We start from the raw sequence: 26,584 nt of genomic DNA, 5'->3' as shown, positions 1-26,584 counted from the left end.
GGAAGCCCATCAGACTAACAGTGGATCTCTCTGCAGAAACCCTACTAGCCAGAAGAGAATGGGGGCCAGTATTCAACATTCTTAAAGAAAAGAATTTTCAACCCAGAATTTCATATCCAGCCAAACTAAGCTTCATAAGTGAAGGAGAAATAAAATCCTTTACAGACCAGCAAATGCTGAGAGATTTTTGGCACTACCAGACCTGCCTCACAAGAGCTCCTGAAGGAAGCACTATACATGAAAAGAAACAACTGGTACCAGCCACTGCAAAAACATGCCAAATTGCAAAGACAATCGATGCTAGGAAGAAACTGCATCAATTAATGGGCAAAATAACAAGCTAACATCATAATGACAGGATCAGATTCACACAAAGCAATATTAACCTTAAATGTAAATGGGCTAAATGCCCCAACTAAAAGACACAGACTGGCAAATTGGATAAAAGAGTCAAGACTCATCACTGTGCTGTATTCAGGAGACCCATCTCTTGTGCAAAGACACACATAGGCTCAAAATAAAGGGATGGAGGAAGATCTACCAAGCAAATGGAAAGAAAAAAAAAGCAGGGGTTGCAATCCCAGTCTCTGATGAAACAGACTTTAAACCAACAAAGATCAAAAGAGACAAGGCCATTACATAATGGTAAGGGGATCAATTCAACAAGAAGAGTTTACTATTTTAAATATATATGCACCCAATACAGGAGCACCCAGATTCATAAAGCAAGTCCTTAGAGACTTACAAAGAGACTTACACTCCCACACAATAATAGTGGGCGACTTTAACACCCTACTGTCAATATTAGACAAATCAACGAGACAGAAGGTCAATGAGGATATGCAGGAATTGAACTCAACTCTGCACCAAGCAGACCTAATAGACACCTACAGAACTCTCCATCCCAAATAATAGAATATACATTCTTCTCAGCATCACATCACACTTATTCTAAAATTGACCAAATAGTTGGAAGTAAAGCACTCCTCAGCAAATGTATAAGAACAGAAATCACAACAAACTGTCTCTCAGACCACAGCGCAATCAAATTAGAACTCAGGATTAAGAAACTCACTCAAAACCGCACAACTACATGGAAACTAAATAACTTGCTCCTGAATGACTACTGGGTACATAACGAAATGAAGGCAGAAATAAAGATGTTCTTTGAAACCAATGAGAACAAAGACACAACGTACCAGAATCTCTGGAACACATTTAAAGCAGTGTGTAGAGGAAAATTTATAGCACTAAATGCCCACAAGAGAAAGCAGGAAATATCTGAAATCAACACCCTAACATCACAATTAAAAGAACTAGAGAAACAAGAGCAAACAAATTCAAAAGCTAGCAGAAGGCAAGAAATAACTAAGATCAGAGCAGAACTGAAAGAGATAGAGACACAAAAAACCCCTCAAAGAATCAATGAATCCAGGAGCTGTTTTTTGAAAAGATCAACAAAATTGACTGACTGCTAGCAAGGCTAATAAAGTAGAAAAGAGAGATGAATAAAATAGACACAATAAAAAATGATAAAGGGGATATCACCAAAGATCCCACAGAAATACAAACTACCATTAGAGAATACTATAAACACTTCTACCCAAATAAACTAGAAAGTCTAGAAGAAATGGGTAAATTCCTGGACACATACACCCTCCCAAGACTAAACCAGGAAGAAGTTGAATGTCTGAATAGACCAATAACAGGCTCTGAAATTGAGGCGATAATTAATAGCCTGCCAACCAAAAAATGTCCAGGACCAGAACGATCACAGCCAAATTCTACCAGAGATACAAAGAGGAGCTGGTACCAATCCTTCTGAAACTATTCCAATCAATAGAAAAAGAGGGAATTCTCCCTAACTCACTTTATGAGGCCAACATCATCCTGATACCAAAGCCTGGCCAAGACACAACAACAACAACAACAACAACAACAACAAAGAGAATTTTAGACCAATATCCCTGATGAACATTGATGCGAAAATCCTCAGTAAAATACTGGCAAACTGAATCCAGCAGCACATCAAAAAGCTTACTCACCACGATCAGGTGGGCTTTATTCCTGGGATGCAAGGCTGGTTCAACCTATGCAAATCAATAAACATAATCCATCACATAAACAGAACTATTCAAATTCAGGAAATATAGAGAACACCAGAAAGATACGCCTCAAGAAGAGCAACCCTAAGACACATAATATTCAGATTCACCAAAGTTGAAATGAAGGAAAAAATGTTAAGGACAGCCAGAGAGAAAGGTCAGGTTATCCTCAAAAAGAAGCCCATCAGACTAACAGCTGATCTCTCAGCAGAAACACTACAAGCCAGAAGAGACTGGGGGCCAATATTCAACATTCTTAAAGAAAAGAATTTTCAACTCAGAATTTCATATCCAGCCAAACTAAGCCTCATAAGAGAAGGAGAAATAAAATCCTTTACAGACAAGCAAATGCTGATGGATTTTGTCACCACCAGACCTGCCTTACAAAAGCTCCTGAAGGAAGTACTAAGCATGGAAAGAACAACCAGTGCCAGCCACTGCAAAAACATAGCAAATTGTAAAGACCATCAACACTGTGAAAAAACTACATCAACTAATGGGCAAAATAACCAGATAGCATCATAATGACAGGACCAAATTTATACATAACAATATTAAACTTAAATGTAAATGGGCTAAATACCCAATTAAAAGACACAGACCGGCAAATTGGATGAAGATTCAAGACCCATCAGTGTGCTGTATTCAGGAGACCCATCTCATGTGCTAAGACACACATAGGCTCAAAATAAAGAGAGGAATATTTACTAAGCAAATGGAAAGCAAAACAAACAAACAAACAAAACTGCAGGGGTTGCAATCTTAGTCTCTGATAAAACAGACTTTAAACTAACAAAGATCAAAAGAGACAGAGAAGGGCATTACATAATGGTAAAGGAATGAAGGCAACAAGAAGAGCTAACTATCCTAAATATATATGCACCCAATACAGGAGCACCAGATTCATAAAGCAAGTTCCAAAAGACCTACAAAGAGACTTAGATTCCCACACAATAATAGTGGGAGACTTTAACATGCCACTGTCAATATTTGACAGATCAACAAGACAGAAAATTAACAGGGATATTCAGGACTTGAACTCAGCTCTGGATGAAGCAAACCTAATATACATCTACAGAACTCTCCACCTGAAATCAACAGAATATACATTCTTCTCTGCACCTCATCACACTTATTCTGAAATTGACCACATAATTGGAAGTAAAACATTCCTCAGCAAATGTATAAGAACAGAAATCAGAACAAACAGCCTCTCAGACCACAGTGCAATCAAATTAGAACTCAGGACTAAGAAGCTCACTCAAAACCACACAACTACATGGAAACTGAACAACCTGCTCCTAAATAACGAAATTAAGGCAGGAATAAAGATGGTCTTTGTAACCAATGAGTACAAAGACACAACATAGCTGAATCTGTAGGACACATTTAAAGCAGGGTTTAGAGGGCAATTTGTAGCAGTAAATGCCCACAGGAGAAAGCAGGAAAGATCCAAAATCGACACCCTAACATCACAATTAAAAGAACTAGAGAAGCAAGAGCAAACAAATTCAAAAGCTAGCAGAAGACAAGAAATAACTAAGACTAAAGCAGAACTGAAGGAGATAGAGACACAAAAAACCCTTCAAAAAATCAATGAATCCAGGAGCTGGTTTTTGAAAAGATCAACAAAACAGACCACTAGTCAGACTAATAAAGAAGAAAAGAGAGATGAATAAAATAGACACAATAAAAAATGATAAAGGGGATATCACAACTGATCCCACAGAAATACAAACGACTATCAGTGAAAACTATAAACACCTCTACCCAAATAAACTAGAAAATCTAGAAGAAATGAATAAATTCCTGGACACATACACCTTCCCAAGTCTAACCCAGAAAGAAGTCGAATCCCTGAATAGACCAACAACAAATTCTGACATTGAGGCAGTAATTAATAGCCTACCAACCAAAAATGTCCAGGACAGACGAATTCACAGCCAATATCTACCAGAGGTACAAGGAGGAGCTGGTACCATTCCTTCTGAAACCATTCCAAACAACAGAAAAAGAGGGACTCCTCCCTAATTCATTGTATGATGCCAGCATCCTCCTGATACCAAAACTTGGCAGAGACACAACAAACACAGAAAATTTCAGGCCAATACCCCTGATGAACATCAATGTGAAAATCCTCAAGAAAATACTAGCAATCCAAATCCTGCAGCACATCAAAAAGCTTATCCAGCACAATCAAGTTGGCTTCATCCCTAGGATGCAAGGCTGGTTCAACATATGCAAATCAATAAATGTAATCCATCAGATAAACAGAACCAATGACAAAAACCACATGATTATCTCAACAGATGCAGGGAAGGCCTTTGACAAAATTCAACAGCCCTTCATGCTAAAAACTCTCAATAAACTAGGTATTGATGGAACGTATCTCAATATAATAAGAGCTAGTTATGACAAACCCACAACCAATATCATACTGAATGGGCAAATGCTGGAATCATTCACTTTGAAAAGCAGCATAAGGCAAGCATGCCCTCACTCACCACTCCTATTCAACATAATATTGGAAGTTCTGGCCAGGGCAATCAGGCAAGAGACAGAAATATAGGGTATTCAAATAGGAACAGGGGAAGTCAAATTGTCTCTTTTTAAAGATGACATGATTGTACACTTAGAAAACCCCATCATCTCAGCCCAAAATCTCCTTAAGCTGAGAAGCAACTTCAGCAAAGTCTCAGGTTACAAAATCAGTGTGCAACAATCACTAGAATTCCTATACACCAATAACAAACAGAGAACCAAATCATGAGTGAACTCCTATTCACAATTGCTAGAAAGAGAACAAAATACCTAGGAATGAAACTTACAAGCAGTGTGAAGGACCTCTTCAAGGAGAACTACAAACCCCTGCTCAAGGAAATAAGAGAGAACACAAACAAATGGAAAAACATTCCATGCTTATGGATAGGAAGAATCAATATTGTGAAAATGGCCATACTGCCCAAATGAATTTATAGATTCAATGCTATCCCCATCAAGCTACCATTGACTTTCTTCACAGAATTGGAAAATCTACTTTACATTTCATATGGAACCAAAAATAGTACACATAGTCAAGACAATCCTAAGCAAAAAGAACAATGCTGGAGACATCACGCTACCTGACTTCAAAGTCTACTAGAAGGTTACAGTAGCTAAACCAGCATGGTATTGGTACCAAAACAGATATACAGTCCAATGTAACAGAACAGAGGCCTCAGAAATAACACCACACATCTACAACCATCTGATCTTTGACAAATCTGACAAAAACAAGCAATGGGAAAGTGATTTCCTATTTATTAAATGGTGTTGGGAAAACAGGCTAGCCATATGCAGAAAACTGAAACTGGACCTCTTCCTAACACTTTATACAAAAAGCAACTCAAGATGGATTAAAGACTTAAACATAAGACCTAAAACCATAAAAACCCTAAAAGAAAACCTAGGCAATACCATTCAGGACATAGGCATGGGCAAGTGCTTCATGACTAAAACACCAAAAGCAATGGCAGCAAAAGCCAAAATTGACAAATGGGATCTAATTATAAAACAGAGCTTCTGCACAGCAAAAGAAACTATCATAAGGGTGAACAGGCAACCTACAGAATGGTAGAAAATTTTTGCAATCTATCCATCTGACAAAGGGCTAATATCCAGAATCTATAAAAACTTAAATAAATTTACAAGAAAGAAACAAACAGCCCCATCAAAAAGTGGGTGAAGGATATGAACAGACACTTCTCAAAAGAAAACATTTATGAAGCCAACAAACATATGAAGAAAAGGCATCATCACTGGTCATTAGAGAAATTCAAATCGAAACCACAATAAGATAACCATCCCACGCCAATTAGAATGGTGATCATTAAAAAGTCAGGAAACAACAGATGCGGGAGAGGATGTGGAGAAATAGCAACACTTTTATGCTGTTGGTGGGAGTGTAAATTAGTTCAATCATTGTGGAAGACAGTGTGGTGATTCAAGGATCTAGAACCAGAAATACCATTTGACCCCGCAATCCCATTACTGGGTATATACCCTAATGATTATAAATTATTCTACTATAAAGCCACATGCACACATATGTTTATTGCATCACTATTCACAATAGCAAAGACTTGGAACCAACCCAAGTGCCCATCAATTTTAGACTGGATAAAGAAAATGTGGCACATAGATACCATGGAATACCATGCAGCTGTAAAAAAAGGATGAGTGTATGTCCTTTGCAGGGACATGGATGAAGCTGGGAACCATCATTTTCAGCAAACTAACACAAGAACTGAAAACCAAACACTGCATATTCTCACTCATAAGTGGGAGTTGAACAATGAGAACACATGGATACACGGAGGATAACATCACACAATGTGGCCGGTCGGGGTTGGGGGGCTGGAGAGGCCCCCAAAATACCTAATGTAGGTGACAGGTTGATGGGTGCAGCAAACCTCCATGGCACGTGTATACCAATGTAACAAATCTGGACGTTTTTCATAAATACCCCAGAACTTAAAGTATAATAAGGTAAAAATAAACACTTTATGTGAAAAAAAAAAAATCCTTAGGAATATACCTAACCCAGAAGGTGAAAGACCTCTACAAGGAAAGCAATCTACACATTCAATGCAATTCCCATGAAAATACTAATATCATTCTTCACAGAATTAGAAAAAACAATTCTAAAAGTCATATTGAAGCAAAACAGCCAATATAGCCAAAAAGAATAAATCTGGAGGCATCACATTACCTGGTTTCAAACTATACCATAAGGCAATAGTCACGAATACAGCATGGTACTGCTATTAAAATACACCCATAGACCAATGGAACAAAACACAAAATCAGAAATCCAAATACAGCCAACTGATCTTCAACAAAGTAAGCAAAAATATAAAGTGGGGAAAGGACACCCTTTTAAACTAATGGTGCTGAAATAATTGGCTAACCACATGTAGGAGAATGAAACTGGATCTTCATCTCTCACCTTATACAAAAATCAACTCAGTATGGATGGATTAAGGACTGAAATCTAAGACCTAAAACTATAAAAATTCTAGAAGATAACATTGGAAAAACCCTTATAGAAATTGGCTTAGCCAAAGATTTCATGACCAGGAACACAAAAGCAAATGCAATAAAAACGAAGATAAATAGCTGGGACTTAATTAAACTAAAGAACTTTTGCACAGCAAAAGGAACTGTCAGCAGAGTAAACAGATAACCCATACGGTGGGAGAAAATCTTCACAATCTATACATCTGACAAAGGATGAATATACAGAATGTACAAGGAACTCAAATCAGAAAGACAAAAACAAACAATCCCATCAAAAAGTGGGCTAAGGACATGAATAGACAGTTCTTAAAAGAAGATATACAAACGGTCAACAAACATATTTAAAAAATGCTCAACATCACTAATTATCAGAGAGATGCAAATTAAAACCATAATACCACCTTACTCTTGCAAGAATGGCCATAATCAAAAAATAAAAAAAATAGTAGATGTTGGCATGGATGTGTTGAACAGGGAACACTGCTACTCTGCTGGTGGGAATGTCAACTAATGGAAACATTGTGGAGATTCCTTAAAGAACTAAAAGTAAAACTACCATTTGATCAGCAATCCCACTATTGGGTATCTACCCAGAGGAAAAGAGGTCATTATATGAAAAAGATAGTTGCACGTGCATGTTTATAGTAGCGCAATTTACAATTGCAAAAACATGGAACCAACCCAAATGCCCATCAATCAACAAGTGGATAAAGCAGCTGTGATATATAAATATCTGTGATATCTATCTATCTATCTATCTATCTATCTATCTATCTATCTATGATATATAAATATATCTGTGATATATAATATCTGTGATTTTTATATATATATATATATCAGATGGAATACTACTCAGCCATAAAAAGGAATGAATTAATGACTTTTGCAGCAATCTGGATGAGATTGGAGACTGTTATTCTAAGTTAAGTAACTCAGGAATGGAAAACCAAGCATTGTATGTTCTCCTAAGTGGGAGCTTAGTTATGATGGATACAAAGGCATATGAATGATACAATGAACTTTGGGGTCTTGGAGGAAAAGGGTGGGAAGGGTTTGAGAGACAAAAGACTACAAATAGGGTGCAGTGTATACTGCTTAAGTGATGGATGCAACAAAATCTCTCAAATCACCATTACAGAACTTACTTATCTAACCAAACAGCACCTGTTCCCCAATAACCTATGGAAATAAAAAAAATTATAAAAAATCTGTATAGGCATGTTAAGAAAAGGAAAGACAGAAATACCATTCATCTCAGCAATCCCATTACTGGGTATATACCCAAAGGAACATAAATTATTGTATTATTAAAGACAAATGTAGGCATATGTTAACTCCAGCACTATTTACAATAACAAAGACATGGAATCAACCTAACTACCCATCAATGATAGAATGGATAAAGAAAATGTGGTACATATACACCATGGAATACTATCCAACCATAAAAAAGGATGAGATCATGTCCTTTGCAGGGACACGGATGGAGCTGGAGCCTATTATCCTTAGCAAACTAACACAGGAAGAGAAAACCAAATGCTGCATGTTTTTACTTATAAGTGGGAGCTAAATGATGAGAACACATGGACACATAGTGGGGAACAACACACACTGGAGCCTACTGCAGAGTGCATGGTGTGAGGAGGGAGAGGATTGGGAAAGATAAGTAGTGGGTACTAGGCTTAATACCTGGGCGATGAAATAATCTTTACAAGAGACCCCCATGACATGAGTTTACCTATGTAACAAACCTGCACATATGTCCCTGAACTTAAAATAAAAGTTAAAAAAAAAAAAAGATTCTTGTGTCCCATCTCGGATCTACAGAATCAGAATCTCAAAAATGAGCCATAACCTGCATTTTAACAAGCTCTACAATTACAGTGGTACATACCGATGTTTAAAAAGTACTGCCCTAGACACTCTGACCTCAGGCCGTTATAGTGAGTCCACACACTTAAAAATAAGCGTCTTTCCAAGTACTTAAAAGATTCAAAGTGATAGTGGATCTGAAATGCAGCCTGAATCCCCATGGCAACGTGTACACTGTAGGGCCCAACCAATAAAGATAAGAAAAGCTTTGGCGGTCAAGCATACTTGGGAAGCTGCAGTTTCTAGAACTGTCTAGTAGAGGACAGGCTCTTCAGCAGTCTGCTAGGCATTTTTTACTTCTTCCTTCAGTTACGCAGACAAGCTAACTGAAGATGCGGTTACTGAGGTTTAATTTCTCTGCTGGGTCACAAAGTCTGAAAACATGGGCTTTATGTGTGTAACTGTGTAGCATCACTTGCCACCCCCAGTTTTTCCTGGCTCTACCAATCACCCAAAGTTCTGAATGCAGAGGCCTCAGGGGCTCCTGGAAGACACTTCAAGCTGGCATCCCTGGCCTCGCTGCGGGGGCTTAGCTACCTGCGGAAACCCACGTAGCAAGGGTGACTCAAAGGGTTAACAAGCGGTGGCGCCTCAGAGTGGCGGGGAGTGAAGCCAATAGGGTGTTTAGGCAGGCAGTACGTCTGATGTGGGCGGGAGTGAGCCAAAGTGTGCTAAAGGAAACCAACAGCGGCCTAGGGGTGAAAGGACAGCCAGGGTTAGATGTTCTGAAGAGGCGGGAGCAACCGAGAGAGCTCGTGAGCATCTGTCCTTTCTACCTGTTCCTCTTTATCTTTAGTGTTCCGTAGCAGCGGGGATAGCCCGGGGCCCGGTGTATGGCCACGGAGTTACAGTGTCCGGACTCAATGCCCTGTCACAACCAGCAAGTAAACTCTGCCTCAACCCCAAGTCCCGAGCAGCTGCGACCTGGCGATCCGATCCTGGACCATGCAGGGGGAAACAGAGCCTCCAGGGCCAAGGTGACTCTCCTCACGGGGCACACCCATTGTAGCCTGCCTGCCGAGCTGGACGCTGGGGCCTGCGTCGGCTCCAGCCTCAACTCAGAGAGCAACAGTGGTAGTGGTGACAGTAGCAGCTATGACGCACCAGCTGGCAACTCCTTCCTAGGGGACTGCGAACTCTCCCGGCAGATCGGGGCGCAGCTTAAGCTGCTGCCTATGAATGATCAGATCCGGGAGCTGCAGACCATCATCCGGGACAAGTAAGCTGAGAGCGGAAGGGGAAAGGGAAGTGGAGGGTCTTGCAGGCTGTGGGCGGGGATTGGAAGTAAAAGGGCTAAGAGATAGTGTTCTTGGCCTTGGCAAACTTTGGAGATTGGGTAAGACCTTTTATTTGGGGTGTGTGTGTGTGTGTGTGTGGTGTGACTCGAACGCCAACCTTCTCTTTCCAAGTTCCGGTGTTTAACATCACTTTGGGTGGGGAGGAAGACTTTAGGTAGCCTCTGGGCTCTTCCTCTCCCAGGGAAGACAACTCCTTGGCCATTCCAGGCAGGTAAACTCCCCTATACTATGTGCCCAGTGCTTGTCCACATGGTAAACCTCTAACCCAGAAAGGGTTACTATAGGTTATGCACTACCACCAATCACCTCAGGCTCATAAATAGAAATTTAAAGCAATTTCGAAGAAATTCTATTCAGGCCCTGACCCTTTAGTATTTGCTACTGCAAACAAGGTCTTTTAGTCTTGGAGTTCAGGTTTACTTGGTCACATGAAAGCTTATCGTCCAACTGTTATCAAGATTTTTCACTGTAAACTCACAGAACATAGTTAATGGATCAAAGGGAGCCTAAAGGAGCCTTTGGCCCCTCCTAATCCCACAAACCAATGTAACCAGAACTTTATGTTAAAATGTTATTTTGAAATTGCTAAACCTACGTTGTAAATGGGTTTTCACTAGGGAAATATGTACCATGATGAACTATAGCTATTTTCTTTATTGGCAGCACTGTAAATCAGCAGCATGTCAAAACACGCCTTTTTCAGTGGCAGGGGTGGGGAGGGCATGCCTTGATCTTTTAAAAATGGCTACTGAATGACAGATGCCACTCCCAAAACCAGACTCTAGAAACGTTTTCTTACATTATTGTAATAATACTGTTTCTCTGCTTGCAGTTTTTCCTTTCTTCCACATGCACCCATACATTACTATACAATCAATCTTCATAGCATACATCTTTGATTCAGTAATTGCCCTACTCAGCAACCTTCTTTGGTTTCTCAGAGCCTACCAAATAAAGTCCAGGATCCTTAGCTTGATTGATATTTTTGAGACAGGATCTCTCTCCGTTCACCCAGGCTGGAGTGCAGTGGTGAGATCAGAGGTCACTGTACCCTCATACTTCTGGGCTCAAGTGATCCTCCTGCCTCAGCCTCCTGAGTAGCTGGGACTATAGGCCATGTCACTGCCCCCAGCTAATTTTTTATTTTTTTGTAGAGATGTAGGTCTTGCTATATTGTTCACGATGGTCTTGAACTCCTGGCCTCAAGTGATGCTCTTGCCTGGGCCTCCTAAAGTGCTGGGATTACAGGTGTGAGCCACCATGCCTGGTCCCCTTACCTTGGGATTAAGGCCCTTCTTCATAATTCCCAGGAACAATTCTGAAGCATATCTGTTTCTGCTCTCATCTGGAATTCCCTGTGTCTCCTTTATGCACGTTCAGGATACTTATTCTTCCAGGTGAAACACAGCATTAAATAAATGTCCACCTCTGCCAAGAAGCTTCCCTTTAATCATTATTCCTGTCTTATCTTCCCTTGTCTTTTTAATGCAAGATTCACCTTCTATTTCATATATCGTTATTTTTGTATAGATCTTATCCTGCCTATGACATCTGAGACTTGAGGGCAGAAATCTTTTAAATTTTTGAATGCCAGCCATGCCTTGCAAATAATAGATGCTCAATGGCTAGAGGGTTTTTTTTGTAGCTTTTAAAATTATATTTATGAAACTATATGATTTTACTCTTTTTAATGAATCAATACGGAAAATTACTGTGGTTATGTTATCTAATAGACAAAATAGTGATCTTAAAAAATAGGAGGCATAGGTTTGGTGTAGTTGTGGTAGGGTAGGGGCAGCCAAAATAAATCTTACATGTACAACAAAGAAAAATAGATGATGATTCTTGTCTGTGTAGAGCAGGAGTTACTAAGCTTGGGTCTTGGACTCCCTCATACCTGTAGATGGGGTTCAGGGCTTTAACAAACCCTCATAAATTATCTGGAAAATTTTACTCATATGAGGATTTGTAATAGTTGTTTTTAAATAACATCTTTATTGAGACATAATTCACAGACCATACAGTTCAAGAATTTAAAGTGTGTAATTCAGTGGTTTTAAGTATGTTCACAGCTGTGCATTCATCACCACAGTTTTAGAACATTTGTCATCACCCCAGCAAGAAAGCCCATGCCCATTAAACAATCACTCCCCATTTTCACCCAACCCACCCAAAGCCCTAGACAATCATTAATCTGCTTTCTATTTCTAATGGTTTGCCCATTCTGCACATTATATATAAAAGAATGTCTATTCTGGACATTTCATATCATACAATATGTGGTCATTTTGTGACTCATTTCATTTAGCATGTTTTCAAAGTTCATCCGTGTGGGATCATTCCTTTTTATGGTTAAATGATACTCCATTGTGTGAATATACCACAATTTGTTTATCCATCAGTTGATGAACATTTGGGTGGTTTACCACTCTTTGGCTATTACGAATAATGCTGCTACGAACATTCACATGTGTGCCTTTTTTTAGAGGGTGAGGATTCCTTAGCTTTTATTAGATTTCATAAAGTGTCACGATAATGTAAAGGTTAAGTTCCATTGTATAGAGCTTGGAGAGGGAATGGCATTTAGCATTCACATATGACAAAATAAATACCCGATTATACTTCATTAGTCAGAAAAACCTGGGTTATGTAGTAAACCTGGGTGTAAGTGGAATCCTTTTTTTTTTTTTTCCTCTGAGTTTGGAAGGAGATGGCAGGATCCAGAGGAGTGATTTAAGTAATATGTTTAGCATCTCTGTGCTTCACCTTTATCATCTGTAAAATGAAGATGTTGGTAAATATCACATGGAGTCCCTGGGAGGTTAAGGCAATATACTGTTCATGAACATTCATTATAAACTGTGAAGAGCTGTTCACATTTAAGGAATTTCAAGCCTCATGTTTGGATTTGTGTATGCTTCTAATTGCATTCATAAGTGCTGTCTTCTTGATTTGTCAGAAGACAGTAAAAGGAATTTAACTCTGTGGAATTCATGTTTTTATTTTGAAAATCAATATTGGGATATCATAGATAATTTTTATCTTGTTTTGATATAGTATGGAAAGACCCATGACAATTTTTGGTAATGTATTGATGCTTATTTAGGCTGGGGACATTGTTTTTAGTTTTGTTTTTGTTAACCAAATTAGAGGCTTTATATTCCCTTTCTTTATCTTTAAAAAATTGTCATCCTCTCACACAAGACCTGTTTTAGCCCCTCTAGGATGCTGGTTTAAGGTGCCTATGGTAAGAGGAGCTATATTTACATAGGTCTAGTTATGGAAGGTGCCTTCAGTCATTATAACCTGTTCTCTTTCGGGCTTATTCTCTTCTCTATTTTGATGTGACAGCATAAATGTGTACTGTGGAGCTGTCTGATAATAGAAGCCACTGGAGTACATATTTTTTCTTTTATTGTTTCTGGTCCTTAGCATCTATCTAGTGAAGGGATTGCTTTGTGAATTGACTTTGGATGGGGAAATCGGGATTGACCCAGCAGGACTGCATGTTGTTGTATATATATGTGAAACAGGCAAGATTGAGAACATTGTCTGTATTGATTTAAAATGTCTTTTTAAGTTTTGAAATGTGCAATATTTGAAACATAACATGTTGGTTGTATTATTGAATTTCAAGGAAATAAATTTCTCTCTTTCAAAGTGCAGTAAACACTGAGTGAGTAGATTATTTGCTCAGCCATACATATGTGGGTTGCTGGTGAACTTGGGATAAGAAAATATTCCTTCATTTATGTCGTTTTGTTGTTGTTGCAATGGATTAAACCACACATCCTTGTCTTTTGCCTCCTTTATATACTAAACCCAGCAAAATCTGAGTAATGCACTTTTCCTGTGAATATAGTTCATGACCTCATATTTAAGGCAATGCAGTGTATTTAAAAGATCAGCCTCCCTGTCCAGTTTTTTATTTTTTATTTTTGTTTCCTGAAACATTAAAGATGTTGTGTGAGCTCTTGAATGCTTCCTGTATATTTGTCCTAGGTGGGGCTTTGGCATGGCCTCAGCAAGCTGCTTGGATAAAAGTTTAGCAATGTTAGAGTGTGTCAGTATGTGACATAGGACAAAGAAAGGAGCACATTCAGCTTTGTAACTCTCTTTAGTCACCTGGAGAGGAGAAAATTATCCTTAGGGTGAATGAACATCCTGTGTAACCCTAATATGAGTGCAATCTGATGTGATTTGAGTTATGTGACTAAGTAATGTGTTGTCCTTAACCAAAGCTGTGTGCATCAGAATTGCCTGTGGAGTCTCTCTCTCTCTCTCTCTCTCTCTCTCTCTCTCTTTTTAAATACAAGTTCCTGACTCCCATCCTTAGCAGTTGTTTGTATAGTCTTGAGTGAAACCTGACCACAGGTAATTGTGCTGTGTTTAGACGGGGGCATTGTCCTTGGGAGAATGGCCAGTCTCCCTTGTGTGCTGATTTGCTAGCTTGCTGATTTGGGCTATAGATAGGGTGATCCAGGAATTCCACACACTAAACAGAGCTAGCCTAGAGAGGCTGGCCGAGCATTACATCAACACTGGAGGAATCTCCCAACATTTCCTTCCAACTTGCACAAAACCAAAATGCCCACCACAGAAAAATACTGTGACGTGCAAATTGTTTAAAACATGGACATATTTTCGGTTTTTATGTGTTTCCCATATGACTCCTCTGACTTTTGGAGCAGGAGGGAGGAAGTCACTACTAAGCTATACAGATCTCTGTTATAATATTTACTGGGAATATCCTGGTATACCTAACTAGACTGGACTCCAAGGAGGCAGAAAGGGGGTCTGACCTGGCACAGTCCGTGACACAAAGGATAATTAATGTAGCAATTGTAATCAGATCAAATAGTTTCTCTCATTTTTCTGTCTCCTTTTTTTGCAATAATTTCAACTTTTTTTTTAAAGCTTTCAGGTTTCACTTATTTATTTTTTTCCATAAGTTATTGGGGTACAGGTGGTATTTGGTTACATGAGTAAGTTCTTTAGTGGTGATTTGTGAGATTTTGGTGCACTCATCACCCAAGCAGTATACACTGCATCATATTTGTAATATTTTATCCCTTGACCCCCTCCCACCCTTTCCTCCCAAGTTCCTAAAGTCCACTGTATTATTCTTATGCCTTTGCATCCTCATAGCTTAGCTGCCACATACTAGTGAGAACATATGATGTTTCGTTTTCCATTCATGAGTTACATCACTTAGAATAATTGTCTCTAATCTCATCCAGGTCACTGCAAATGATGTTAATTCATTTTTTTAATGGCTGACTAGTATTCCATCGTATATATATACTACAGTTTCTTTATCCACTCATTGACTGATGGGCATTTGGGTTGGTTCCACGTTTTTGCAATTGCAAATTGTGCTGATATAAACATGTGTGCAACTATCTTTTTCGTATAATGACTTCTTTTCCTCTGGGTAGATACCCAGTAGTGGGACTGCTGATCAAATGGTAGTTTTACTTTTATTTCTTTAAGGAATCTCCACACTGTTTCCATTAGTTGACATTCCCATCATCTGTGTAGAAGTGTTCCCTGCTCACCACATCCATGCCAACATCTACTATTTTTTGATTATGGCCATTCTTTTTTAAAAATTATTATTATTTTTTATACTTTAAGTTCTAGGGTACATGTGCACAACGTGCAGGTTTGTTACACATGTATACATGTGCCATGTTGGTGTGCTGCACCCATTAACTCATCATTTACATTAGATTATGGCCATTCTTGCAGGAGTATGGTGGTATTGCATTGTGGTTTTAATTTGCATCTCTCTGATAATTAGTAATGTTGAGCATTTTTTAATATGTTTGTTGGCCATTTGTATATCTTCTTTTAAGAATTGTCTATTCATGTCTTCAGCCCACTTTTTGATGGGATTTTTTTTTTTTTCTTGCTGATTTGTTTGAGTTCCTTGTAGATTCTGGATATTAGTCCTTTGTCAGATGTATAGTGTGAAGATTTTCTCCCACTGTATGGGTTTTCTGTTTACTCTGCTGACTGTTCCTTTTGCTATGCAAAAGCTCTTTAATTAAGTCCCAGCTATTTATCTTTGTTTTTATTGCATTTGCTTTTGTGTTCCTGGTCATGAAATCTTTGGCTAAGCCAATTTCTATAAGGGTTTTTCCAATGTTATCTTCTAGAATTTTTATAGTTTCAGGTCTTAGATTTCAGTCCCTAATCCATCCTGAGTTGATTTTTGTATAAGGTGAGAGATGAGGATCCAGTTTCATTCTCCTAAATGTGGTTAGCCAATTATCTCAGCACCATTAGTTTAAAAGGGTGTCCTTTCCCCACTTTGTATTTTTGCTTGCTTTGTTGAAGATCAGTTGGCTATAAGTATTTGGGTTTATTTCTGGGTTCTCTATTCTGTTCCATTGGTCTTTATACCTATTTTAATAGTAGTACCATGCTGTATTCATGACTGTTGCCTTATAGTATAGTTTGAAATCAGGTAGTGTGACACTTCCAGGTTTGTTCTTTCTGCTTAGTCTTGCTTTGGCTATGTGGGGTCTATTTTGGTTCCATATGAATTTTGGAATTTTTTTTTCTAGTTCTGTGAAGAATGATGGTGGTATTTTGATGGGGATTGCATTGAATTTGTCGATTGCTTTTGGCAATATGATCATTTTCACAATATTGATTCTACCCATCCATGAGCATGGGATGTATTTCCATTCATTTGTGTCATCTATTATTTCTTTCAGCAGTGTTTTGAAGTTTTACTTGTAGAGGTCTTTCAACTCCTTAGTTAGGTCAATTCCTAAAGATTTTATTTTTATTTATTTTTTTTGGCAGCTCTTGTAGAGGGTTGAGTTCTTGATTTGATTCTCAACTTGGGTACTGTTTGTGTATGGAAGAGCTACTGTTTTATGTACATTAATCTTATATCAAGAAACTGCTGAATTCTTTTATCAGTTCTAGGAGCTTTCTGGAGGAGTCTTTAGGGTTTTCAAGGTAAAAGATCACATCAGCAAACAGTGACAGTTTGACTTCCACTTTATTGATTTGGATGCCCCTTATTTCTTTCTCTTTTCTTACTTCTCTGGCTAGGACCTCCAGTACTATGTTGAAGAGGAATGGTGAGGGTGAGCATCCTTGTCTTGTTCTAGTTCTTAGAGGGAATGCTTTGAACTTTTCCCCATCCAGTATTATGTTGTCTGTGGGTTTGTCATAGATGGCTTTTATTACATTAAGTTGTGTCCTTTGTATGCTGATTTTGCTGAGAGTTTTAATCGTGGAGGGATGCTGCATTTTGTTGAATGCTTTTTCTGCATCTATTGAGATGATTGTGTGATGTTTGCTTTTAATTCTGTTTATGTCGTGTGTTAAATTTATTGACTTGTGTACGTTAAACCATCCCTGCATTCCTGGTATGAAACCCACTTGATCATGGTGGATTATCTTTTTGATGTGGTGTTGGTATTGGTTAGCTAGTATTTTGTTAAGGATTTTAGCATCTATGTTCATCAAGGATGTTGGTCTGTAGTTTTCTTTTTTGGTCATATCCTTCCCTGGTTTTGGTATTAGGGTGATGCTGGCTTCATAGAATGAATTAGGGAGTGTTCTCTCTTTCTTTGTCTTGTGGAATAGTGTCAAAAGGAATGTTATCGATTCTTCTTTGAATGTCTTGTAGAAGTCTGCTGTTAATCTGTCTGATCCTGGACCTTTTTTTTGTTGGTAATTTTTAAATTACCATTTCAGTCTTGCTGGTTGTTATTGGTCTGTTCAGGGTATCAAATTCTTCCTGATTTAAGCTAGGAGGGTTGTATTTTTTTCAGGAATTTATCCATCTCTTCTGGGTTTTCTAATTTATGTGTGTAAGGGTGTTCATAGTAGCCTTGAATGATCATTTGTATTTCTCTGGTGTCAACTGTATTATATCATGTTTCATTTCTTAGTGAGGTCATTTGGATTTTCTCTCTTCTTTGTTAATCTTGCTAATGGTCTATTAATTTAATTTATCTTTTTCAAAGAACCAGCTTTTTGTTTCATTTATCATATATATATATCTATTGCTTCAGTTTCACTTAGTTCTGCTCTGATCTTGATTACTTCCTTTCTTCTGCTGGATTTGGGTTTGGTTTGTTCTTGTTTCTCTAGTTCCTTGAGGTGTGATCTTAGAATGTCAGTTTGTGTTCTTTCAGTCTTTTTGATGTAGGTGTTTAGGGCTGTGAAATTCCCTCTTAGCACTGCCTTTGCTGTATCCCAGAGGTTTTGGGAGGTTGTGTCGTTATTGTCATTCAGTTTGAAGAACTTTTAAATTTCCATCTTGATTTTGTTTTTGACCCAATGATCATTCAGGAACAGGTTATTCAATTTTATGTATTTGCATGATTTTGAAGGTTGCTTTTGGAGTTAATTTCCAGTTTTATTCCACTGTGGTCTGACAGAGTACTTGATATAGTTTCAGTTTTCTTAAATGTATTCAGGCTTGTTTTATGGCCTTTCATATGGTCTATCTTGGAGAAAGTTCCATGCACTGTTGAATAGAATATGTATTCTGCAGTTGTTGGATGAAATGTTCTGTATATATTTGTTAAGTCAATTTGTTCCAAAGTATAGTTTAAATCCATTGTTTCTCTGTTGACCTTCTGTCTTGATGACCTGTCTAGTGCTGTCAGTGGAGTATTGAAGTCCCCCACTATTATTATGTTGCTGTCTAACTCATTTCTTAGGTCTGTTAGTAATTATTTTATAAATTTGGGAGGTCCAGTGTTAGGTGTACATATGTTTAGGATTGTGATAGTTTTCCACTGGACAAGACTTTTTACCGTTATATAATGTCCCTCTTTGTCTTTGTTAAGTGCTGTTGCTTTCAAGTTTGTTTTGTCTGATATAAGAACAGCTACTCCAGCTCGCTTTTGGTGTCCATTTGCATGAAATGTCTCTTTCCACTTCTTTACCTTATGTGTGTGTGAATCCTCATGTGTTAGGTGAGTCTCCTGAAGGCAGCAGATAATTGGTTGGTTAGTTCCTATCCATTCTTCAATTTTGTATCTTTTAAGTGGAGCGTGTAGGTCATTTACATTCAATGTTAGTATTGAAATATGAGGTTCTGTTGCATTGATCATGCTCTTTGCTGTCTTTGTACTTTGTTTTGTTTGTTTGTTTGTTTTGTTTTGTTTTTAGTTTTTGCCTTTTACTTGTATTTTTGTTGTATAGGTCCTGAGTGATTTATGCTTTAAAGAGGTTCTGTTTTGATGTGTCTCCAGGATTTGTTTCAAGATTTAGAGCTCCTTTTAGCAGTTTTTGTAGTGGTGGCTTGATAATGGTGAATTCTCTCAGCGTTTGCCTGAAAAAGTCTGTATCTTTCCTTCATGTTTGATGCTTAGTTTTGCTGCACAAAAAATTCTTGGCTGATTTGTTTGTTTGTTTGTTTGTTTGTTTGAGGAGGCTGAAGATAGAAAGCTTCCAGCTTGTAGGGTTTCTGCTGACAAATTTGCTGTTAATTTGATAGGTTTTCATAGGTTACTTGGTGTTTTTGTCTCACAGCTCTTAAGATTTTTTCCTTCATCTTAACTTTGGATAGCCTGATGACAATGTGCCTAGGCAATGACCTTTTTGTGATGAATTTTCCAGGCGTTCTTTGTGCTTCTTGTATTTGGATGTCTATGTCTCTAGCAAGGCTGGGGAAATTTTTGTCAATTATTCCCCCAAATGTGTTTTCCAAGCTTTTAGAATTCTCTTCTCCCTCAGGAACACTGATGATTCTTAGGTTTAGTTGTTTAACATGATCCTAGAATTCTTGGAGGCTTTGTTCATATTTTCTTACTCTTTTTTCTTCGTCTTTGTTGGATTGAGTTAATTCAAAGACCTTGTCTTCAAGCTGTCAATTTCTGTCTTCTACTTGTTCAATTCAGTTGCTGAGACTTTCCAGAGCATTTCCCATATCTAAAAGTGTGTTTAAAGTTTCCTGAAGTTTTGATTGTTTTTTCTTTGCGCTGTTCCCTTGAATATTTCTCCATTCACTTGTTGTATTGTTTTTGGATTTCCTTGCATTGGGCTTTGCCTTTCTCTGGTGCCTCCCTGATTAGCTTAATAACTAACCTCCTGGATTCTTCTTCAGGCAAATCAGGGATTTCTTCTTGGTTTGCATCCATTGCTGGTGAACTAGTGTGATTTTTGGGGGCTGTTAAAGAGTCTTCTTATGTCATATTGCCAGGGTTTGTTTTCTGATTCCTTCTCATTTGGGTATGCTCTGTCAGAGGGAAGGTTTAGGGCCAAAGGCTGTTGTTCAGATTCTTTTGTCCCATGAGGTGTTCCCTTGATTAGTACTCTCCTCCTTTTCCTATGAATGTGGCTTCCTGTGAGCCAAACTGCTGTGATTGTTGTCTCTCTTCTGGGCCCAGCCACCCAGAGAGTCTACCCAGCTCTGGACTGGTACTGGGTGTTGTCTGCATGGGAGTTCTGTGATGTGAACCATCTATGGGTCTGTCAGCCATGGATACCAGTGCCTGTTCCAGTGGAGGTGGCAGGGGGGTGCAGTGGACTCCATTATGGTTTTTAGCTTTGGTGGTTTCATGTTCTATTTTTTTGCTGGTTGGCCTCTTACCAGGAGGTGGCACTTTCCAGGGAGCATCACCTATAGTAGTGTGGAGAGGGACTGGTGGTGGGTGGGGCCCTAGAAATCCTAAGATTATATGCCCTTTGTCTTCTTCTACCAGGTGGGTAGGGAAGGAACATCAGGTGGGGGCAGGGCTAGGTGTGTCTGAGCTCAGACTCTCCTCGGGCTGGTCTTGCTGTGGCTGCTGTTGGGGATGGGGTTGAGATGCCCAGGTCACTGGAGTTGTGTGCCTAGGAGGATTATGGCTACCTCTGCTGAGTCCTGCAGGTTGTCAGGGAAGCGGGGGAAAGCCAGGAGTCACAGGCCTCACCCAGCTCCCATGTAAACTAAAGTGCCGGTCTCACTCCCACCGTGCCCCCTCCAACAGCCCCAAGTCTGTTTTCAGGCGGCGGGCATGACTGGCTTGAAAAATTGCCCAGGCTACCTGCCTCTAAGTTGAGAAAGAAAAACTTCTTCCCCTGCCTGTGGAGTCAGCTCACTGGATTTGTGCCCTCCCCGAGTTCTGGCCAGGAGGCTTCTCACCCCATTGAAATTGTTACAAAGTTCAGCTAGAGATTTCCTTCTCCCTGTGGAGATTTACCCCCTGCTCCTCTGACCTCACTCCTGATGGATTCCTATTTTGTCAGGCAGGAATGGGCTGCTTGGGGACCCAGCAAGCTTCCAGGGCCTTTCTGCTGCTTCCTCTACCCCTGTATTTCACTTGGCAATCTAAATTGACTCAGCTCCAGGTAAGGTCATAAATTTCTCCCGCAAACAGACCTTCAGATTCTTCAGTAGGGCTGTGTGTTTGGGAGAGGAGGGTCTCCCTTTCTCTCTTCCATAGTTGGGGCACTCACAGTATTTGGGGTGTCTCCCAGGTCCTGCAGGAGCAGTCTGCTTCCTTAAGAGGGCCTGTGGGTCCTCTCCTCTGTCCTATTTTGAATGTTCACATTGAACACAGCTTTGAGGTGCAGGTAAATAGTTATTGACACTCTATTTTATGAGTTTATTAGGAAGGTGCTAAAGTGCTGTGGCCTTGGTGACTTGCACCTGGCAAAAAAAAAAAAAAAAGTAACATCATACTGTTTTTTTAAAAAACATTTTGCTTTTGGTTAAGTTTGCTCCAAATTCTTCATTGGGGGTTTGTTTTTGTGAAGGTAAAGGAAGGAGAAGGAAAAACATTCATAAATCATCTGTATACTATGACAGACTTTGGGACTATATTTTAGTGATCTCATAATAATAAAGTAGTTATGGATGTAAAGGTCATGTTTTCACTAAACATTAACTTTAAATGAAACATTCCTTTGGTTAAAACCTGCCAGAAAAGCTTTTTTGTTGTACTTTCCTTTGACTTGTTGCTCAAAACCAAAAAAAGCACATTAGAGCTGAGTTTGAGTCCATTTAATTCTTCCTCCTCAACTTAGATTGCCTGTCAAAGTACAGGATGCTTAGTTAAATCTGAATTCCAATAAATAATGCATGATTTTTTAATGTTAAGTATGTCCTAAATATTTCATGAGATTTCTGAAATACAAATTTACTTGTAGGGGTGGGTCCTGATTTTGATTTGCTTAATCTGGCAAACCTATGCCCAGCTACAACACCCAACCTGCCCCTTGCCCCATACACTACAAACAAACTTTGTATATAATCCTCCCAGAGAGAGTGATACATTTAAACCTTTGAAATGACAACTAATTCAGTGCTACTAGCATTTTATTTAAATTAAGTTGTTTTTAGGTGATAAGTCACAAGATTTTGCTTTAGTCATTTTTGGAAAGGATGTATTCTTGTATGTGGTAACCTTAGTACATATTTTACAAGCCATGTTATAAGAACTTTTCCCTCTTCAGAAGGAATATTTTAATGATATTTTATTTGCCTCCCAGACTCATTGTTTTGTTGTTTGCATTGTATATACATGTCAATCTGATTCACAGGGAGAGAAGTATCCTAAAAGGATATCTAAAAAATTGGCAACCTTTTGGTAGTAAGCATTTCCTTATTAGGGCAAAATATAAGTCATTGCTTTTCTCAGAGACTTGGAATTGGAGAGCTCCAGGCTGTAAAGAACCTGACTTTACTTTTGGAAGCCTCACTGTTCTCATTGCTAAAGTGGTGGTGATAATAAAATCTACTTCTTAAATTGCATGAGGATTAGATGAGATAATACACCAAAAGTGGTTACTACTGGGCACCAAGGAAGCTTTTAATAAATGGTGACCTCTGGAAAATAAAGTAGTAACATGTGTATAACATTAGGTACCTCCTGTAGTTTATGGACCTTTTTTTAGAAGAGTTATATACTTAAGTCATTGTGATTTTAGGATATATATATATATATATATATACACACACACACACACACACGTATGTATATGTAGTTGTTAAATTGATTTTGTAAAAAAAGATGAGGGTTGTTAAGTGTATTCTGAATAGAGAGAAGAAACAGAATGAGTGATAAAATGTCAATATCTGCTGTGAGAATTGAAGTTGTCCCAGGGGAGAATGTCCTCCAACATGCTAGAGAATCCCTCCATTTAGAAGTTGTAGTAATAGTAATAGTACTAGTAGTAGTGAAGCCTAGTAAGAAGAGGGGAAAAGGTTTCATGTTGGTTTGGGTCTACTATGAGATGTACATATTTTTAAATATACACAATTTCTAGAGTCCCAAGAAATTTTAAAGTGCTTTATAGACAGTCTCACTTAACATTTAGGAAAGAGTCAGGTTTAACAAGTCCACATTAAATTGAGGATTTGCACAAAATTCTTTGAAATAAAACAGAGACACAACATACTAAAATCTCTGGGATGTAGCAAAAGCAGGATTAAGAGGAGTTTATAGTGCTAAACACCTCAAAAAGTTAAAAAGATCTCATTAACAATGTAATGTCACACCTAGAGCAACTAGAAAAACAAGAAAAAACTAACCCTAAAGCTATCAGAAGAAAATAATTAAAGTCAGAGTGGAAGTGAATGAAATTGATACCCAAAAACATAAAGAGGATCAACAAAATCAAAAGTTACTTCTTTGAAAGGATAAACAAAATCAATAGACCACTAGCTAGATTGATAAAGGATAAAAAGAGAGAAGATCCAAATAATCACAATCTGAAAAGGCAAAGGTGACATTACAAATAATCCCATGTAAATACAAAAGATCCTCAGAGACTATGATGAACAACTCTAGATGCAAAAACTAGAAGATCTAGAGGAAATGGATATGTTCCTGGAAACAAACATTCTCCCAAAATTGAATTAAGAAGAAATTGAAACCCTGAACAGACCAACGTTCCAAAATTGAATAAGTAATAAAAAACCTACCAACCTAAAGAAGACCTGGACCAGATAGATTCACAATTGAATTCTACCAGACATGCAAGAAGAGCTTATACCAGTTCTACTGAAACGATTCCAAAAAATCAAGGAGGAAGGACTCCTCCCTAACTCATTCTGTGAATCTGACGAATCCAGCATCACCCTGATAACAAAACCTGGCAAAGACTCAATGAAAAAAGAAAACTACAAGCCACTTACGATGAACATAGATGCAAAAGTCCTCAACAAAATACTAGCAAAACAAATTCAACAGCATATCAAAAAGTTAATTTGCCATGATCAAGTAGGTGCCATTACTGGGATGCAAGGATAATTCAACATATACAAATCACTAAATGTGATTCAACACATAAAAAGAATTTTAAAATATATGATCATCTCAACAGCTGCAGAAAAAGCTTTTGATAAAGTGTACCCTCCATTTATCATAAAACCCCTCAAAAAAATCATTTCTTAGTTATCAAAGGAAAATATCTGAAAGTAATAAGAGCCATATATCTATGACAAACCCATAGCCAACACTGTACTGAATGGGCAAAAACTGGAAGCATTTCCCTTGAAAACTGGAACAAGACAAGGATACTCACTCTCACCACTCCTATTCAACATGGTACTGGAAGTGCTACCAAGAGCAATCAGGCAAGAGAAATAAATAAAAGGCAACCAAATAGGAAAAGAAGTCATCAAACTATCTCTTCATGGAAAATATGATTCTATACATAGAAAACCATGTAGATTCCACTAAAAGGCTCCTGGAACTGATAAATGACTTCAGTAATAGAATACAAAATCAATGTACCAAAATCAGTAGCATTTATATACACCAATGATATTCAAGCTGAGAGCCAAATCAAGAACACATCATATTTACAGGGCTGGGCATGATGGCTCATGCCAGCAATTCAAGCACACTGGGAGGCCAAAGCGGGAGGATCACTTGAGCTGAGGAGTTCAAGACCAGCCTGGGCAATATAGTGAGACCCCATATCTATAAAGTAAATAAATGAAAAAAAGTTCCATTTACAATAGCTGCAAAAAAATACCTAGGAATACATCTAACCAAGGGGGTGAAGATCTCTACAAGGAGATCTATAAAATACAGCTAAAATAAATCATAGATGACACAAACAGGTGGAAAAACATTTCATGAGCATGGATTGGAAGAATCAGTTTTGGTAAAATGGACACACTGCCCAAAGCAATCTATAGATTCAATACTATTCCTCTCAAACTACCAACATTATTTTTCTCAGAATTGGAAAAAAAACTATTCTAAAAATCATATGGAGCCCTAAAAGAGCCAGAATAGCCAAAGCAATCCTAAGCAAAGAGAACATCACACTATCTGACTTCATTATCTGACTTCAAACTATACTACAAGGCCACAGTAACCAAAACAGCATGGTACTGGTGAAAAAACAGACACACAGACTGATGGAACAGAATAGAGAACCCAGAAATAAAGCCACAGACTTACAGCTATTTAATCTTCGACAAAACCAACAAAAATAAGGAATAGGGAAAGGACTACCTATTCAATAAATGGTTTGGGGATGGCTGGCTATCTATATGCGGAAGAATGAAACTGGACCCCCACTTTTCACTGTGTAGAAAACTTAAGATGGATTAAATATTTACATGTAAGACCTCAAACTACAAGAATCATAGAAGAAAACCTAGGAATTACCCTTCTTACCATTGGCCTTGGGAATTTATGACAAAGTCCTCAAAAGCAATTGCAGCAAAAACAAAAATTGACAAGTGAGACCTAATTAAACTAAAGAGCTTCTGCACAGCAAAAGAAACTATCAACAGAGTAAACAGACAGCCTACACAATGGAAGAAAATATTCACAAACTGTGCATCTGACAAAGGTGTAATATCCAGAAATCTATAAGGAACTTAAACACATTGAACAAGCAAAAAACAAAGAACCCCCTTAAAAAGGTGCAAAAGACATAAACAAACACTTTTCTAAAGAAGACATACAAGCAGCAACAAACATATGAAAAAATGCTCATCATCACTAATCAGATAAATGCAAATCAAAACCACAATGAAATACCATCTCACACCCATTAGAATGGTAATTATTAAAAAGTCAAAAAACAACAGATCTTTGCAAGGATGTGGAGAAAAGGAGATGCTTATACATTGTTGGTGAGAATGTAAATTAGTTCAGCCAGTGTGGAAAGCTGTTTCAAGATTTCTGAAATTATTAGAAACCATTCGACCCAAGAATCCCATTACTGGGTATATATTCAAATGAAAACAAATTGTTCTACCAAAAAAACACATGCACTTGTATGTTCATCACAACAGTATTTACAATAGCAAAGACA

General features: G+C 38.2%; 1 protein-coding gene across 6 annotated transcripts in view; it reads left to right on the top strand.

Moving 5' to 3' along the window:
• Positions 1 to 9,675: 9,675 nt before the first annotated feature.
• Positions 9,676 to 26,584, top strand: part of UPRT (uracil phosphoribosyltransferase homolog) — a 30,982-nt gene continuing 14,073 nt past the window's right edge. Inside the window, exon 1 of one of the 6 annotated variants that reach the window (XM_007992109.3) lies at positions 9,676 to 10,257. In XM_007992109.3, the coding sequence (XP_007990300.1) occupies positions 9,872 to 10,257 (386 nt within the window). In that variant the 5' untranslated portion in view covers positions 9,676 to 9,871. Of the gene's footprint in view, positions 10,258 to 10,303; positions 10,375 to 21,562; positions 21,650 to 26,584 lie in introns of those variants that run through there. The other 5 variants (XM_007992108.3, XM_007992110.3, XM_073013561.1 and 2 more) reach the window with 5 other exon arrangements.

This window comes from Chlorocebus sabaeus, chromosome X, assembly GCF_047675955.1.
Source record: "Chlorocebus sabaeus isolate Y175 chromosome X, mChlSab1.0.hap1, whole genome shotgun sequence".
In the NCBI taxonomy this organism is placed as follows: Eukaryota; Metazoa; Chordata; class Mammalia; order Primates; family Cercopithecidae; genus Chlorocebus; species Chlorocebus sabaeus.
This window is presented reverse-complemented; position numbering and strand designations above follow the sequence as displayed.